A 15,792-nucleotide genomic window follows, 5' to 3' on the forward strand; every position below is an offset into this window, starting at 1 on the left:
CCTAGGAGCCCGCCGTATAGTGCTTGATGGGAAATGTAGGCATCGAGTGATGAGACCTATGGGAAATGGAGTTCTCTATAGACAGACGCTCAATTTGGGTCACTGAGAGCACTAGGGAGCCAGGGAAGGGTGTGGAGCAGCGGAGGAGAGATCCATTTGTGTTCTCGAGGGGCTAAGCGGCGTTATGCGGACTCTAACGCTTATACATTTTCGGCAGACCTTAGGTATTAAAGTGAATATTTAGAGTGAGAAAAGGGCACCCAAGAAGTTAGGTAGGAAGAAGCAGATGTCTTTCTTTGAAGATCTCTTTAGACATTTTCCCAGAGATTCATAAAAATGCCCTTTCGTTGGGACCTGTTTTGCCCCATCTGCCAAAACACAGGCATACCTGCAAGTGAGGAGCCTTAAAAAGGCAGTTTCCTTAGTCTCTCTCTGCCTCTCAGTCCCCTCCGCTTATCTCAGGCAAAAACAATGGTAGAAGTGACTTCTGGGCCGTGATAGCACTCCGGAAGGATGTCAGCAAGTGACCCTGTCACTGTGGCTTTCCCTTTCTTCCTCCGAGATGTTGTCTTTTCTAGGGACCTTGAGGACTGTTCTGGTCTCTCAGTTATGAGTCCTGGCTCAGTCGCGGTCCTCTTTTTTCATGACTGAGGTACCCCCATTCCTCCTCTGCACCCCTGGCTTAACATGCATCCCTTGGGCTCCACCACCATTTTTTTCATCCTCAGCTCTCCCTCTTTAAGCTCTTCCATGAATATTTTGTAATATTCACGGTATTTTTTTAGTAAAGCAAGAGTTTTGGCTTCCTGCTGACCTCATATTTACCCCTTATCAGTTGTATAATTAGACCCCTTTTCAGCCTAAACGTTCTCATCTGTTTAATGGGAATTATATAGGAGAGGTTGAGGATTTGCTACAAGGCCACTGCTTCCAGAGGGCCTGACATATTGTAAGCCTTTGATCACTGGCAGCTGCCGTTACTGTTTTTATTATCAAGTGTCTCTTCCTGTGGGTTGTCAGCCTTAAGCTGGGCTCTGCCCCTAGAACTGTCACAGCTTCATAAATAGAACCAGCTGGGGTGTGTCTGAGCTGGGCCCCAAGCCCCACTCCTCTGCCATTCTGATGTGGTTGGGATTCCTGGCTGCCCTCCAATGGTCGTTAGGGAGAGTGCTAGTTACAGCTGGAGAGGTATGTGGAGAAAAACAGGGAACAGGGAAGACACCCCCCCCCCCCCATAGAGATGTGCATCTGTGGTTCTGCTAGGAAGAAAGACCCCGGCTCACTCCCATTCTCCCTTAATGTCTCAGCTCAGACATCCCCTTTCTCAGGAAGCTCTCTTGACCTCCCTAAGCTGGATCAGTTATCTCCTCAGGGTTCCTGGGGGCTCCATTCACAGTTCTTTCGGTTCCCCCATCCCAGCTCCAGTCACTCTGTCTGTGCTTCCCTCATCACACCCCTGACCCTCTGGGCTGCCACTCCAGGAGCCCCGCACCCCCACCCCTCGGCCAAGGTCTAGAACTTGAAATGCCGGGAGTCCCCCCACGGGCAAGGTCTACAACTGCCTGGGTCACTGCTGGGTCCCCAGCATTACCCACCAAAGGGCCAGACACAAAGTAGGCACTGAGCAGAGATTTGAACTAAGGACAGATTGGGAACTCTGTCTGTGAGGGACAGAGGACACCTGCCTCTGTGGTGTCCCTTGTTGTGAATTATTATCATGATTATTTTTATTTAAATTCAAGTTAGTTAACATATAGTGTATTATTAATTTCAGGGTAGAATTTAGTGATTCCCAGTGCTCTTTCCATCAAGTGCCCTCCTTAACGCCCATCACCCAATTACAGCATCCTTTCACCCACCTCCCCTCCAGCAACCTTCACTTTGTTCTGTACGGTTAAGAGTCTCTGAATTATTATTTTTTTTAAGATTTATTTATTTTAGAAAGAGAGTGAGCGCCTGTGTGTAGGGGGAAAGGCAGAGGCAGAGAGTCTTCAAGCAGACTCCCGGCTGAGCGGAGTCCAACCCAGCGGGATCTCACAATCCATGAGATCACTACCTGAGCGCAAACCAAGAGTCCTACGCCCAGCGCATTGAGCCACCCAGGCGCCCCCCTCCTTGTGAATTATACTGGCGTCCTCTCCAGGCGGGTGCAACCCCACTCCAGAACGCAGGACTGGGCGAATGGAGCAAGGGCTGGATTTCAATTTGTCCCCTTGCCCCGTCAGCCACGCGCCCCGCTGCAGTGCCCAATCTTTGCCGCCCATCGCGATGGCCCCGGGGAGTTGCGGAGCGACTTCTCGGTCGGCCAGAGGAAGAATTCAGATTTTCTCTAACTTAGGGAGCCGAGACTCCCGGGAGGACGAGAGGGAAGGAATGGAAGGAATGGAAGGAATGGAGGAACCCCCCCACACACACACACCATTTCCAACCTGCTGGTGTCCTGGGTCCCGGAGCGCGGGGCTCCACCCTCTCCACACTCACACCTGGCGCTGGGGCGTGCCTCAGTTTACCAGAGGCGGGGCGTTCTCCCCCCCCCCCCGCCCCTCCCCTTTTCCCTCTTCCTCTTCGGGGCGCTGGCAGCCGCGCCTCGAGCACTGCCGGAACTGAAGCTGGGCTCCGGGCGGCGGGGAGGCGGGGGCCACGTCAGCGGGGCCGACGGGGGCGGTGGAGAGAGCAGGTCGCGGCGGGCGCCATGCGGCGGGGCGCGCTCCTGGCGGGCGCCCTGGCCGCGTACGCCGTGTACCTGGTGCTGGGCGCGCTGCTGGTGGCGCGGCTGGAGCAGCCGCACGAAGCTCGCCTGCGGGCCGAGCTGGAGACGCTGCGCGAGGAGCTGCTGCGCCGCAGCCCGTGCGTGGCCGCCCCCGCCCTGGACGCGTTCGTGGAGCGGGTGCTGGCGGCCGGACGGCTGGGGCGCGCCGCGCTCGCCAACGCTTCGGGGCCCGCCAACGCCTCGGACCCCGCCTGGGACTTTGCCTCGGCTCTCTTCTTCGCCAGCACGCTGGTCACCACCGTGGGTACGTGAGCGCCGCTCCGCCTGGGGACCCGGGCGTGCTCGAGAAATACTCTTGTCCCGGCGGGTCGCTCCCAGTCCGCTCCGGGACCAGGATCCCCTGGAAACGCCCCAACGAGGACCTAGGATCCACACAGGTGGGATCCTCCCCCTCTTTGGGGAACATCCATCCAAGCCCTTCCTCCCAGTAGGAACCCCCCAACCCGGTTCCCTCCGAGACTAGGGCTGTCCTCAGGGTACCTTCCAGGGAGCATTTGGGACCCCATTCCTCCTCCAAGGATGGAGACCCGTGCCCGTCCAGGGTCCTCTGGGCCTAGGACTACTTTCAGAGACCTCTAGCGAGGACTCGGGACCCACCCCCCGGAGACCCTCGCCCCCTCTAGACCCGGACCTCAGACATGAAGGGACCTCTGCCCTTCTCTCTGGGCTCAGACCGCCATTCCCTCCAGGATGTCTCCTGAGTCTCCAGATCTGTCCTTCGGGGATGCCCCTTGGGAAGTCCTACCCCTGCCTCCTCCTGACCCTGGTGCCCCAGTGAGGACCCTGAATCTCCACGCCTTCTCAGGGCACCATCACTGAAGATTTTACTGCCAGTATGGATCCCTCAAGAGGACCTGGGGCCCCGATGGGTGACTTCCACCCCTCTGGACCTAGGCTACTCCCCAGCAAGAGCCCCTGTCGTCCTCCGGACCAAGGACCACCCCTCATCCTCATATTCCAAAGCAGGTAGCCCCATACTCCCCAGCACTTAGCCCTGACTGCAGACACAGGAGCCCTCCATCTTGACATCTCCCCTGTATTGGGAGCCTTCAAGGCAGGGGTTTCCTCCCAGTAGGACCACCCCCATTCCCTCTGAACCTGGGGCTTCCAAGTCAGCAGCTCCCAAGGGTGAATGTGTGAGAGGAACCCGCTGTGGAGGGAGCTAGAGTTCCCTGCAGGAAGGACCACTGACTTTCCCACCAGAAACCCCTCAGCCAGGACTTCCACCTCTCCAGTCCCAGAAACAGCTCCAGCAAAACTTCTAGCAATTTCCAAACCAGGGACTTCTCCATGGGGGCCTCTTTGAACCTAAGAACCCCTAAATGAGACTCTCACCACTCTCAGGATGCTGGCACCCCTCAGTAAGAGCCCCAGAACCACCTGGACCTTCTATTAGAAGGGACCCCAGCACCCTCCACACATACTGTTGTTGAGAGCAAGATCCTGATTCACACCCCCCACCCCACAGGATGCCAGCCACGAGATTCTGCTCTCTGCACCTGCTACCCCCATCCTGAGACCCCCTGCCCACCCTGGATTTCCTAAGAATGGGTCTTCTGGGGACCTGACACCCCTCCAATCTTCTCCAGACCAACAAATGGGACCTCCATCTCCACCCCAACACTGCTCCCCTTGGCTTTGGACCTGAAATTCTCCCCTCCATCAAGGACACTCCAGGCCCTCAGCACCCTAGAACTCTTCCCAGTACCCACTCGTGACCTCTTTCCACCCTTCTCAGCCAGGACCAGGGACACCCCCCCTCCCATCATCCCTTTAACACTGTCTACCCCCATCAGGTGCCCTCAGGCATCCGTGGGCTCAGAAGCCCCCTTGCCCGAGGATTCCCCTCCCAATCCCATTCATGATCTGCAAGATACCCCCCTGCCCCCCCCCCGCCCTCCCCCGTGCCTGTCCCCTCATTCCTCGGGACTCAGGACCCCAGCCCCAAACCAGGATCCATTTCAAACCAGGACACTGGCCTCTGATTTCCGATTACTGACGCCCCTTCTCTGAACACCCCCTCCACCAAGTGTAACTGACCCCCTCCCCCCAGCCCTACCCTGAAAGTCCCTTCCCGCTTTAGCGTCCAGACAGGGGAAATTCCTTTGGGAAATTCCTTTGTTGTCAGGTTCTACTGGTCCTTCCACTGCCCTTCCCCAGCCCCCAAACTTCCTCTTCACCTCTACCGGGGGATTTGGACTGGGGGAGGAGGCTGGGACAGGCCCAGACTCTTAACTCCCCCTCCTGCCAGAAGTAGCAGGTGGCCCCATTGTGTGGACCGGCAAACCAAGACCACAGGCAGCAGGGCTGGATGCTTTTCACAGACTGTTCCACCCAGCTGGCCGGGCCTGCCCGACCTGCTCCTGCCCGTCACTGGGTCACATCCGTGTCTCCCTCTGCTTCCTCCCAGATCCTGGACAGGTGCAGAAGCCAAACTCAAGGCAGGCGCATCCTGGGTTTGGGTTTCTGCTCGGCTGCCGCCCCTCTGGCCCGGGGGTCCTTCCTCATCTCTGAAATGGAGATCATAACAGTCCCCACATCACAGTAATAATGAAACCTCTAGAGGACTTAGCGTGTGCGGCCTTTAACTCAGTCAGCACACCAGCCGTGCCATTCGTGGCCCTGTTTTCTGCAATAGACACTGAAGCCCAGAGAGGTTGGACAGTTTGCCCAAGTTCCCACAGCTAGGGAGGCGTGGAGATTTGAACTGACGCCCTGAGGCCTCAGAGTCCCATGCTTTTAACCACCACACCACGCTAGGCTTCATCGACTTGCACGAAGAAGGTGATACCCGTGCGTAGTGTGGAAGTTTATTCTGTCACTTGTCAAAAATGGTAAGTTATTGCAATAAGGGAGAGAGACCGACCTCAACTCCGAATTGAAGTTGAAGGCAGCTGGAGATTTAGAGCTGAGGGTGGCGTGAGGGGTCAGTGGATAGAAAAATGACTAAGAGGTGACACAGAAGGGAGGGGGAAAGTGGCTTAGGATTCCTGCTAAAACTGGGTCAGTCAAGACGAGAGCATAGAGGAACTGACTGACGTTTGGTCAAGGAGGGAGGGAGTCCTTGTCAGTGGGAAGTGCTGGTAATAACAGGTTTACTGAGCCTGGGTTGTCATTATTGTTGGTGAAGCCAGGAGCCCTGAATGTATCAAGAGAATCAGAAAACGAGACGTGATTCAGAGACACCTCTCCCACAGCGTCCCTGGTTTTGTCATAGGCCTCTGTCTTCTGAGGAAGACCTGTGGCCTGGACTCCATCCGGGCAGCCGTGCTGCAGTCGAGGCCTTGGTAGACCAGTCGGCCCGCCCGGAACTGGGACCCGGGAGAGGGGAAGTGAGCATTACAGTCACGCTTAACTCTGTCCATGCCCTTGGTAGGCGCTACGCCCTGTCCCAACCTGGGAGGGTTACTGCAGTTGTACTTGAGGAAGGGACTGTTTATGAACCCATTTGGTGGCACTCGGGGCAAACTGAGGCTCAGAGAGGAGAAGGCACGCGGCCAAGGTCATGCAGGGAATGCATGGCAAAGCCCTGACTGGGACTCAGCTCTTTGAGGTAGTCAGTGAAGGCTCACAGCCTCCGTTCCATGCGAACTCTATGGGTTTTCTGCTTATAAGGTTTTCGTGTCATTTGCAAATTTGTCATTTCAGCTGGGCTGCTGGAGTTTCTCCAACCAAGTCCTTGTGATTAATGAGGGTGGGAGCCATGAGTGATAAACCTCACAGGACAGTTGCTTAAATAGATGAAAGTTAATTCTTGCTCACATTCAAGGTTGTCAGTCCAAAACCAAAATGGTGCTGCATGGTCAGAGACCCTTGTGCTCCTTTGTGCGATTTCCATTCACAAGGTCACCTCATGGTCCAAGATGGCTGCTCAAGTCCAGCCTTCACGTTTGTATTCCAGCCAGCAGAGGAGGGAGGAAAGAAAGGGAATAGGCATCGTCCTTTTTTTTTTTTATAAGATTGCATTTATTTGAGAGAGAGAAAAAAAGCAAGAGGAGGGGGAGGGGCAGAGGGAGAGAAAGAAGCAGACTCCCTGCTGAGCAGGGAGCCTGCCGACTTTATGCGGGGCTCAATCCCAGGACCCCCGAGATCGCGACCTGAGCTGAAGGCAGATGTCCAACCGACTGAGCCAGCCAGGCACCCTGGCATCTTCCTCTTTTTAAGGAAAATTTCTAGAAGTTGCTTGCTTCTCTCATGTATAACTCATTGACCAGAAATTATTCCAGAGTCATGCCTAGCTACAAGGGAGGAGGGAATGTCTTTATTCTAACAAAACCCAGAGGATTATTTTTTACCCCAATTTTAAAAAATTGTGGTAAAATGTAATAACATTTCTGTTATTGTAAATAACAGTGTAAATGTAAATAACAAAATTTACCATCTTAACCATTTTTGTGTGCACAGTTCAGTGGCATTAAGTACATCCATATTGTTGTGTAACGTCACCACCATCCATCCCCAGAACTCTTTTCATCTTGCAAAACTGAAACTATAGGGGTGCCTGGTTGGTTCATTCGGTGGACTGTGTGACTCTTTCTCTTGGGGTTGGGAGTTCAAGCCCCACGTTGGCATAGAGCTTACTTAAAAAAAGAAAAAACTGGGGCACCTGTGTGGTTCAGTTGGCTAAGCATCCCACTCTTGATTTAGGCTCAGGTCATGATCTCAGGGTCATGAGATCGAGCCCTGTGTCAGGCTCTGCACTGGGCATAGAATCTGCTTGGGATTCTCTCTCTCCCTCTGCCCCTCCCCCCAACTCATGTGCGAGATCTCTCTCAAAAAACAAAAAGAGATGGGGCGCCTGGGTGGCTCAGTCGTTAAGCATCTGCCTTCGGCTCAGGGCGTGATCCCAGCATTCTGGGATCAAGCCCCACATCAGGCTCCTCCGCTGGGAGGCTGCTTCTTCCTCTCCCACTCCCCTGCTGTGTTCCCTCTCTCGCTGGCTGTCTCTCTCTCTCTGTCAAATAAATAAATTAAATCTTTAAAAAAACAAACAAACAAAAAAACTAAAAGAGAGAGGGAGAGAAAGAAAGAGAGAGAGAGAAAGAAAGAAAGAAAGAAAGAAAGAAAGAAAGAAAGAAAGAACCGAAAATTATACCCATCAAATAGTATCTCCCCATTCCCCACTCTCCCCAGGCCCTGAATAACCACCATCATTTCTACTTTCTGTTGGTTTCTATGAATTCACCTACCTTATGCACCTCAGATAAGTGGAATCATACAGTATTTGTCTTTTGGTGACTAGCTTGTTTCATTCAGCACAATGCCCTCAGGATTCATCCCTGCTGTCTCATGTATCACGATTTGCTTGTTATGGCTTAATCATATCCCATGGTATATACAGACCACCTTTCATTTACTGCTCACCCGTTGATGGACGCTTGGGTTGCCTCCGTGTTGTGGCTACTGTGAACAGTGCAGCCATGAACACGGGTGTCTCTTCAAGCCTGGCTTCCGGTTCTTCTGAGATGGGCACAGGTGAATGCCCGCGCGTGTATGCAGTTTCCACATTTCCTTATTGATCACAGGGCTGAACCCGTGGTCATTTTGGCACAACATTTTACTGTCAACATAACCCACAGCCCTTACCACCCCAGTCATCTCTCTGACCCTTTAGTTTTATTTATTTGTGGGGAGAAAAAGAGACTTTAAATGACACATTGTCAAAGCGGGCCAGTGTCCCCAACACCTGAACTCCTCTTTATCCTCTTTCCGTTTGCAGCGCTCACACCCCCACTGACCTTCCCTGCGTTCCCGCAGTCCACAGGGAGCCCAGAGGGGCTTGTCACACCCATTTTAGAGAAAGAGACACGGAGGCTTAGCTCAGAGCCTACACCCTTCATTCATTATTTTGACTATTGATCAAGTGCCCACTCTGGGTCAGATACGAGTTTAAACCACATGGTTGACCAGAAGGTTGAAGTGCTATGAAAACAAACAAACAAACAAAAAAGATAGTTTGGTCAGAGGATGTAACAATATAATAAGGGGGTGAGGGAAGTCCCTACTGAAAAACTGACATTTGGGCAAAGACTGGAAGGAAGGAAGGAAGGAAGGGAACCAGTCCTGGGGGAAGAGCTTTTCGGGGGGGGGGGGAGGGGCGGGGACGGACTTCCGTGCAAAGGCCCTGAGGTGGGAGCATGCCATGTGGGACCTTGTGGGTCATGATGAGGACTTTGTCCTTTCACTTGAATGGGATGGACCCACAGAAGGTCTCTGAGTGTGGGAGAATCATGACCTTGCTCAGATGTTCATAGGGTCCCTCTGGCTGTGTGCAGGGGTGAGATGGGGGGTTGAGGGCACAGACTCGGGGCAAGGGCAGGGGGTGGGGGAGAAGGGAGACCAGGGAGGGAGGAGGCTGCTGCATTAGATAGCCCCAGGGTGGGGCCGTGGGGCTGGGGTGGGGTGAAGTGAGTGGGTTTAGGGTCCACGTGAAGTTCGCGACAACAGGATTCACTGGGAGGTGGAAAGTGGGCATGAGAGTCAAGGTGACAAGTCTCGCGGCCTGAGCAGTGGCGGGATGGAGGTGCCATCCCTGGAGATGAGAGGCTGTGGGAGGGGCAGTTTCCAAGGTGAAATTAAGTGTCGTTTAGGGTGGCCACAGACCACCCAGATGGAGGTGCCAGGTGGATGGCAGGATCTCCCCCTTGCTCCCCCAGGCTACGGGTATACAACGCCGCTGACTGATGCGGGCAAGGCCTTTTCCATCGCCTTCGCGCTCCTGGGCGTGCCGGCCACCATGCTGCTGCTGACCTCCTCGGCCCAGCGCCTGTCGCTGCTGCTGACCCGCGCACCCCTCTCCTGGCTCACCGAGCGCTGCGGCTGGGACCTTCGGCGGGCGGCACGCTGGCACCTGGGGGTCCTGCTGGGCGTCGTGGTGGCCGTCTGCTTCCTGGTGCCGGCTGCCGTCTTTGCCCACCTGGAGGAGGCCTGGAGTTTCCTGGATGCCTTCTACTTCTGCTTCATCTCCCTGTCCACCATCGGCCTGGGCGACTATGTGCCCGGAGAGGCCCCCGGCCAGCCCTACCGGGCCCTCTACAAGGTGCTGGTCACAGGTGAGCGGGGTGGCGGGCCAGGGACCAACGGCAGGGCGGGGGCGGGAAAGGGGGGCACAGCCTTGCCCTGGAGGGTCTCGGTGGGGGGGCCCTGCCCTGCGGGTCTGAGTCCACCCATGGCCCCTTCACCATCTCCGCAGCCTACCTCTTCCTGGGCCTGGTCGTCATGATGCTCGTGCTGCAGAGTTTCCGCCGCGTGTCGGACCTTCATGGCCTCACAGAGCTCATCCTGCTGCCCAGTCCGTGCCCTGCCAGCTTCAGCGAGGCTGAGGATGATCGGGTGGACATTGTGGGCCCCCAGCCGGAGCCGCACCAGCAGCTCACTGCCGACTCCCACCCTGACTACGCCTCCATCCGCAGGTAGCTGGGGCAGGCGCCCCGAGGCTGGCCGGCCCTGGCCTGCAGCTGACGGGCCCGCATCACGGGAGCTGCTGTATTGGACCATCCTCGAGCACAAGGCCATGTTCACGGGGTTTGCGAGGCATTGCCACCAGCTGTCCGTCCTTTGTTGTACCTGTCCCAGGCTCCCCGGGGCACCGCCACTTCCCTGTTCCTACTCCCCACCCCCCCCTCACTCCCTCCACTCTGGGCTCTCTGGCTTTCCCACCCCCTCTCCTTGCATCTCCTTCTTTTACCGACTCCATCTGCCTCTCCCTCAGCCACTCTTCAGAGGCGCATTCTAGCAGGCTCTGGGCTCAGACCTCATTTCCGGCACCCGACTGGTCACTCTGCTTTGGGGAAGTGGCTGCCTCTGTCTGGGCTTTGGGCTCCTCCTCTCTCGAATGGAAAGAACACACTCACTCATCCAAAACTCAGTCCTTTGCGCAGGCCCCAGGCTGGGCAGCGAGAGGGACACGGTAGCAGCTGAGGTGGCTCTGGGCCCGGCTCTCATGGGTTCCCAGTCCAGCAAGGAAGACAGACCTGTCCCCACACAGCAGCAGCCCAGGATAGGCAGGACTTCAGGGGAGGAGGCAGAAAGGTCAGCGGTGTGTTCGAGAAGGCTCAGGCAGAGGGGGCAGGGCTGAGGTGGAGGACGCACAGTCCAGCCTGCAAGGTCAGGGAGGGCTTCCTGGAAGAAGGGATAACAACTCAGGGGAAGAAGGTGGACCTGACTTGTTTTTCTCAAGTGTTTCTAGGGAGCGGGATCCGCGTGGAGAGCCCTGGGGCATAGGCCTGTGGGATAGAGCCCTCCTCAGCAGCCTGGCAGGCAGGAAGCTGAGATGGGACCCAGCCTGGCTCCGGATGGCACGGACGGCCCTGCTCTGAGCCGGGACACGATTGTAACAGCTGTCCCCATTTCCCGGGGACTAATTGCATAAGGTACACTGGACTCTGAAGCCAGCCTGCTTGGGCCCAGATCCCAGCTTGGCTGCGTCTGGCCTCTGTCCTCGGGCAGTCACTTCACCTCTGTGATTCTGAGTTTTGTCATCTGTAAAATGGCCACAGTAACAGTAGTTACTTCAAAGATGAAGCCACAGAGCCGGCCATGTTATTCTGTGAGGCTTTCTTTGGCCAGTCCTGTTCTGGGTATTTGACCTACAAGGAAGATAACATCCTCACCCTTTCCCACAGATGAGGACACTGAGGCACAAGGTCTCAGACACAGAGCTAGGAGGTGACTGGTTTTCTGTTTACTGCCCCCAGATTTGACCCTTCCCCAGAGGGTACGTCAGTAAGAGGGCTTGCTGCCACAGGCCCATCTACGGGACCATTCCCTCTACCAAACCCTGTGAAAGTTACAGACGGGATGGGGCATTTGAGGTGGACCTGCTAACATTCAGGAAGAAAGGGCCCGGGAGGCACTCCAGGGAGAAGGGACTGTGTGTGCCCGGAGATAGGAAAGCCTGTCAATGTCAGCTATGTCAGCTTCTGGCAAGTGGTTTACTGTGACTGGAATATGGGGGGAAGGAGGGAGGGAGGGTGGAGCAGTGGACACGGGTGCATCTTATGTGTCCTTAAATGACCAGTTTGGGAACTTGCCCTCTTTCTTGAAGGCTAGAAAGCCATGGAAGGATTTTGAGGAGGAGAGGACTGTGGTCAGGTTTGGGCTTTAGCTGCTGTGTGGAGGTAGACTAGAGGGGGAGACCGAGGCTGGGTGCTTAGGGGAGGCTGGTGCAGGAACAGAGCAGGAGTTGATGGGGCTGGGCGGGGCCGAGAGAAGGGGGAGAGGGGCAGTGGAGGTCAGGGAGGCCAGGTGGACAGGCCCTGTGTAGGCCTTGCAGTCTTGGGAGAGACAGGTGTGGGAAAGGCACAAGAATGGTTGGCTGCCCCTGAGATAGGGACTTGGGAAGAAAAAACAAGTTTGAGGGGAGACACTGAGGCTTGTCTGGAACATGGTGGGTGTGAGGGGCTAAAGGGACATCCAGAGGAAGGCGTCAGAAGGTCTAGGGTGTGGTTGAGGCTGGAGACAGATGTGGGAACTGAGGCCATGAGGGTAGGTGTGGCAGCCCTGGGCAGGGGGAAGAGAGAACACCAGCCTTGAGGAGTCAGCTTTAGGGTATTGATATATCCATATCAGCAAGGAAACACTTGTGATGAGCCCTGGGTATTGTATGGAAGTGATGAATCTCTAAATTCTACTCCTGAAACTAATATTACACTATATGTTAACTGACTAGAATTTAAATAAAAATTTAAATAAAAACTTGAAACATTAAAAAAAAGTAAGGAAAGATTTGGGCTGCAAGTAACAAGGTCCTGATTGGCGCTGGCTGAAACAATGAGGTGATTATATATTGCCCATCACCAGAGTTGGGGAGAGCTCTGCGAATGAGACAGTCCACAGCTCCAGGAGGGTCTTGTGGCCTGAGGTTCCCAATTTCTTTATTCTGCCACCTTTAGGTGAAGGCTTGGCTCCACATGGGCTCTCCTCATGACCCCAAAGTGACTGCCACAGGTCCAGGCATCACAACCAGACATGATGATTTTTAGTTCAAGAAGCGGGGGGCATCTCTTCCCATATTGTCTCTTTGGAAGCAAGGACAACTTCCCCCAAAGCCTCCCTACAGACTTCCTCCTCCATCTCATTGGCCAAAATTGGCTCACATGCCCATCCTGAACCAATCCTTGCTCAGAGTGATGGAGCCCCCATGATTAACTGGGATTCCTCAGGATTCCCCCTGCCACCTGGAATTGAGGCTGAGACTGAGATTTTGGTTCAGAGGCTGGTGAATGTATGAACAAAACTGGACTTTTATTAGAAAGACAGGGTGGGGAGGGAATGGGCAGATATTGATTAAGCTGTCAGGGTCATCATGTACAGTTGTGCAGGTCGGGAACTACATAAGGGATGTCTGGCTGGCAGGGTGGAAACAAACAAGGGCTGAAATTCAAGGCTGAAAATGACCCAAAGGGGCTTCTTTTTCTGGTTAACATAAGGGCTCCATATGACAAGCAGTGACCTTTCAACCGGTGTCCTCATACCTGAGAGAAGAGCTTACAAAGGAGACAGAAAAGGAGTTCCATAGAAGAACAGGAAAACCAATAGGGTAGGGAGAACCGGTAAGAGATGAGAGAATTTTAAGGAGAATTCACCATTGTCAAATCATGCTAAAAAGTCATACAAGATTGTTTTAATAACAGTGATAAGAAAACACTTACATAGGATTTACTATGTGCCAGGCACTGTTCCAAGCTCTCGATATGTAATTTGTTTAACCTTCTCAGCAACTCTATTAGGTACATTTTCTATATTTTACAGTTGGGGAAAGGCCCAGAGAGGTTAAATAACTTGCCCAAGGTCACACAGGAGGTGCAGAACTGGGATCTGAGCAAAGTTTTGTTTGGTCACCTTGTCCCACAGGAGCTCAGAAACAGCTGCTGTCTAGCTCTGTCAGCTTCCCAGCCTTTCAGGCTCCTCATGGTCAACCTCACTGCTCAAGTCAGCAGCTGGCTGGGGGAGACAGTCGCTTCTCACCTTGCAGGAGGTGCCTGTGTGATCTGGCCTCTACTCTTCACTGCTTCTCCTTCCAGATTCTTCTAGAAAAAGAAACCAGGCCCTGTTTAATTCAAGACACGGGAGGGGGGAGTGCAGGCTAAAAATTCAAAAGGTACAAAAGAGTGTACAGTGGACAGTCAGTCTTTCTTCGGCACTCAGGCCATGTTCACCAATTTCTCAGGTCTTCCGGGCAAATATCAGCAATGTGTGTGCACATATGTGTGTCATTTATTTTTTCCTTCACTATGCTCAAGTGCTATCACGTATGGCAAGGTGGTTACAGTCACAGACTCTAGTGGCAAAGTCCTGGGTATAAGTCTGAACTCTGTCACTCCCAAGCTCTGTGGCTTTGGGCAAATGATTTCACCTCCCTGTGCCTGAGTTTGCTAATCTGTAAAATGGGATGATAACAGCACCTACCTCATGGACTTGTTCGAGAATTTAGCAACTTAATATCTGTAAAACTCTTAGACCAATGTCTGGTACTCAATAAATTGTTGACTAATGATTATTATCCTCATTTCTGCACCTTGCTTTTTTATATTATATAAGATATAGATAGATATACAACTTTTTTCAAAGATTTTTTAAATTGATTCATTTGAGAGAGAGAGCGAGAGCATGAGCAGGGAGGAGGGTCAGAGGGAGAGGGAGAAGCAGACTTCCCGCTGAGCAGGGAGCCCAATGTGGGACTCGATCCCAGGACCCCAGGATCATGACCTGAGCCGAAGGTAGCCACTTAACCGACAGAGCCACAGGTACATAGCTGGTGAGTTTCTTCCCTCAGATGAAGTCACTCCTCCATGGCCTGTGAGGCTGGAGCGGGCTAGGGCAGGGTCGGGGCATAACCTTCCATCAACTCTTCGTTTACATAGAACATCTGTTCCTTGCTGTGTTGGGCAGAGTTGGGAACAACAGTGATGGAGAAAGCTCTAGGCCTTGCCCTCATGGAGCCTGTGATTCGGTGGGAAGCAGTCATGGCCTAGTGTGTCCAGGGGAGGGATGGGACTGGTCATATATTACAGATAAGACCCCAGGTAAGCCAGTGACAAAGTAGGGAGTAGTGTTCCAGAGGATGTTACTACCTGGACACAGTCTGGAGGAGAGAGAGAACAAGCCTGATCAAGGATATTCAAGTCCCTCTGTGAGACTGGGCTGTAGACTACACAGGTCTGTAGGGAGAAAGGAGATGAGTGGGAACGGAATGACAACGGGATGAGATTATGTAAGGCTCTGGGAATCAACTGGATATTTCGCTGGGGGGCGGGGCGGTACACAGAAGGCTTGTTTTAGAGCACTGGTTTCAAGGTGTGGTCTCCAGACCATCATATCAGGATCACCTGAAAACTTGCCAGGAATACAACTTCTCCAGCCCCACCTCAGAGCTACTGAATCAAACTGGGGGGGGGGGGGCGGCGGCAAAAACGTGCCCCAACAACGTGTTTAACAAGCTCTTCCGGTGAGTCTGATGCACGCTGAAGTGTGAAAATCACGGATTTAGGCTAAAGACAGCCTTGCAGGTCACCAAAAAGCCATGGTCTGAATCCTTAACTGTTAGGCATCAGAATACAAATGAAAATTATTAACCTATTGAATATTTCCTGCAGGCATTCTTCACGGCATTCATCTTATAGACTCCCCACAACTCTGTGAGGTGGCTGCTTGTGCCCTTGTTGTGTAGAGCAGGGTGTTAAGCCGCCATCAGATTAATTCCCACAAGGGGACCTAACGCTTTTTTAAGAGATTTTTTTTTTATATAAAAGCCTAATTGGGCGGAGGACGAGCAAGGGCCGCCAGAACAACCAGGAGGAACTCCTTGAAGACCTTCCTATCACAAACTCTTGTGTCCAGAGTGACCCGGGGTTTGGAGCCTCGCTTTCACCGCGCAGCCAAGTAGCTGGCGCCTTTTGGGAAGAGCGTTACCGTGGAGACGAGCGCGCGAGGGGGGCAGGTCTCGGGAAAGGCGGAAATCGGTTGTGGAAGTCTGGGCGGCCATTTTGAAACCGGGCAAGAGGGGCGGGACCGGAGCGGCC

The 15,792-nt window shown here is 53.8% G+C and overlaps 1 protein-coding gene and 1 long non-coding RNA gene across 2 annotated transcripts; one reads left to right on the plus strand and one right to left on the minus strand.

Annotated features, from left to right (window-relative positions):
* Window positions 1-2,637: 2,637 nt before the first annotated feature.
* KCNK6 (potassium two pore domain channel subfamily K member 6) lies at window positions 2,638-14,273 on the plus strand. Its single transcript, XM_045785975.2, has 3 exons — window positions 2,638-3,014; window positions 9,427-9,822; window positions 9,963-14,273. The coding sequence occupies exons 1-3, from the start codon at window positions 2,693-2,695 to the stop codon at window positions 10,184-10,186; spliced, it is 942 nt and encodes a 313-aa protein (XP_045641931.1). The 5' UTR covers window positions 2,638-2,692; the 3' UTR covers window positions 10,187-14,273.
* Window positions 8,591-10,594, minus strand: LOC148108263 (uncharacterized). The gene is made up of 3 exons (XR_015728103.1): window positions 10,458-10,594; window positions 9,968-10,088; window positions 8,591-9,686 (listed from the first exon to the last, which is right to left on the minus strand). It is a non-coding gene; the product is annotated as an uncharacterized LOC148108263 (long non-coding RNA).
* Window positions 14,274-15,792: the final 1,519 nt, after the last annotated feature.

This window comes from Ursus americanus, chromosome 21 (assembly GCF_024610735.1).
Source record: "Ursus americanus isolate L20-20 chromosome 21, mUrsAme1.1.p, whole genome shotgun sequence".
Taxonomy (NCBI): domain Eukaryota; kingdom Metazoa; phylum Chordata; class Mammalia; order Carnivora; family Ursidae; genus Ursus; species Ursus americanus.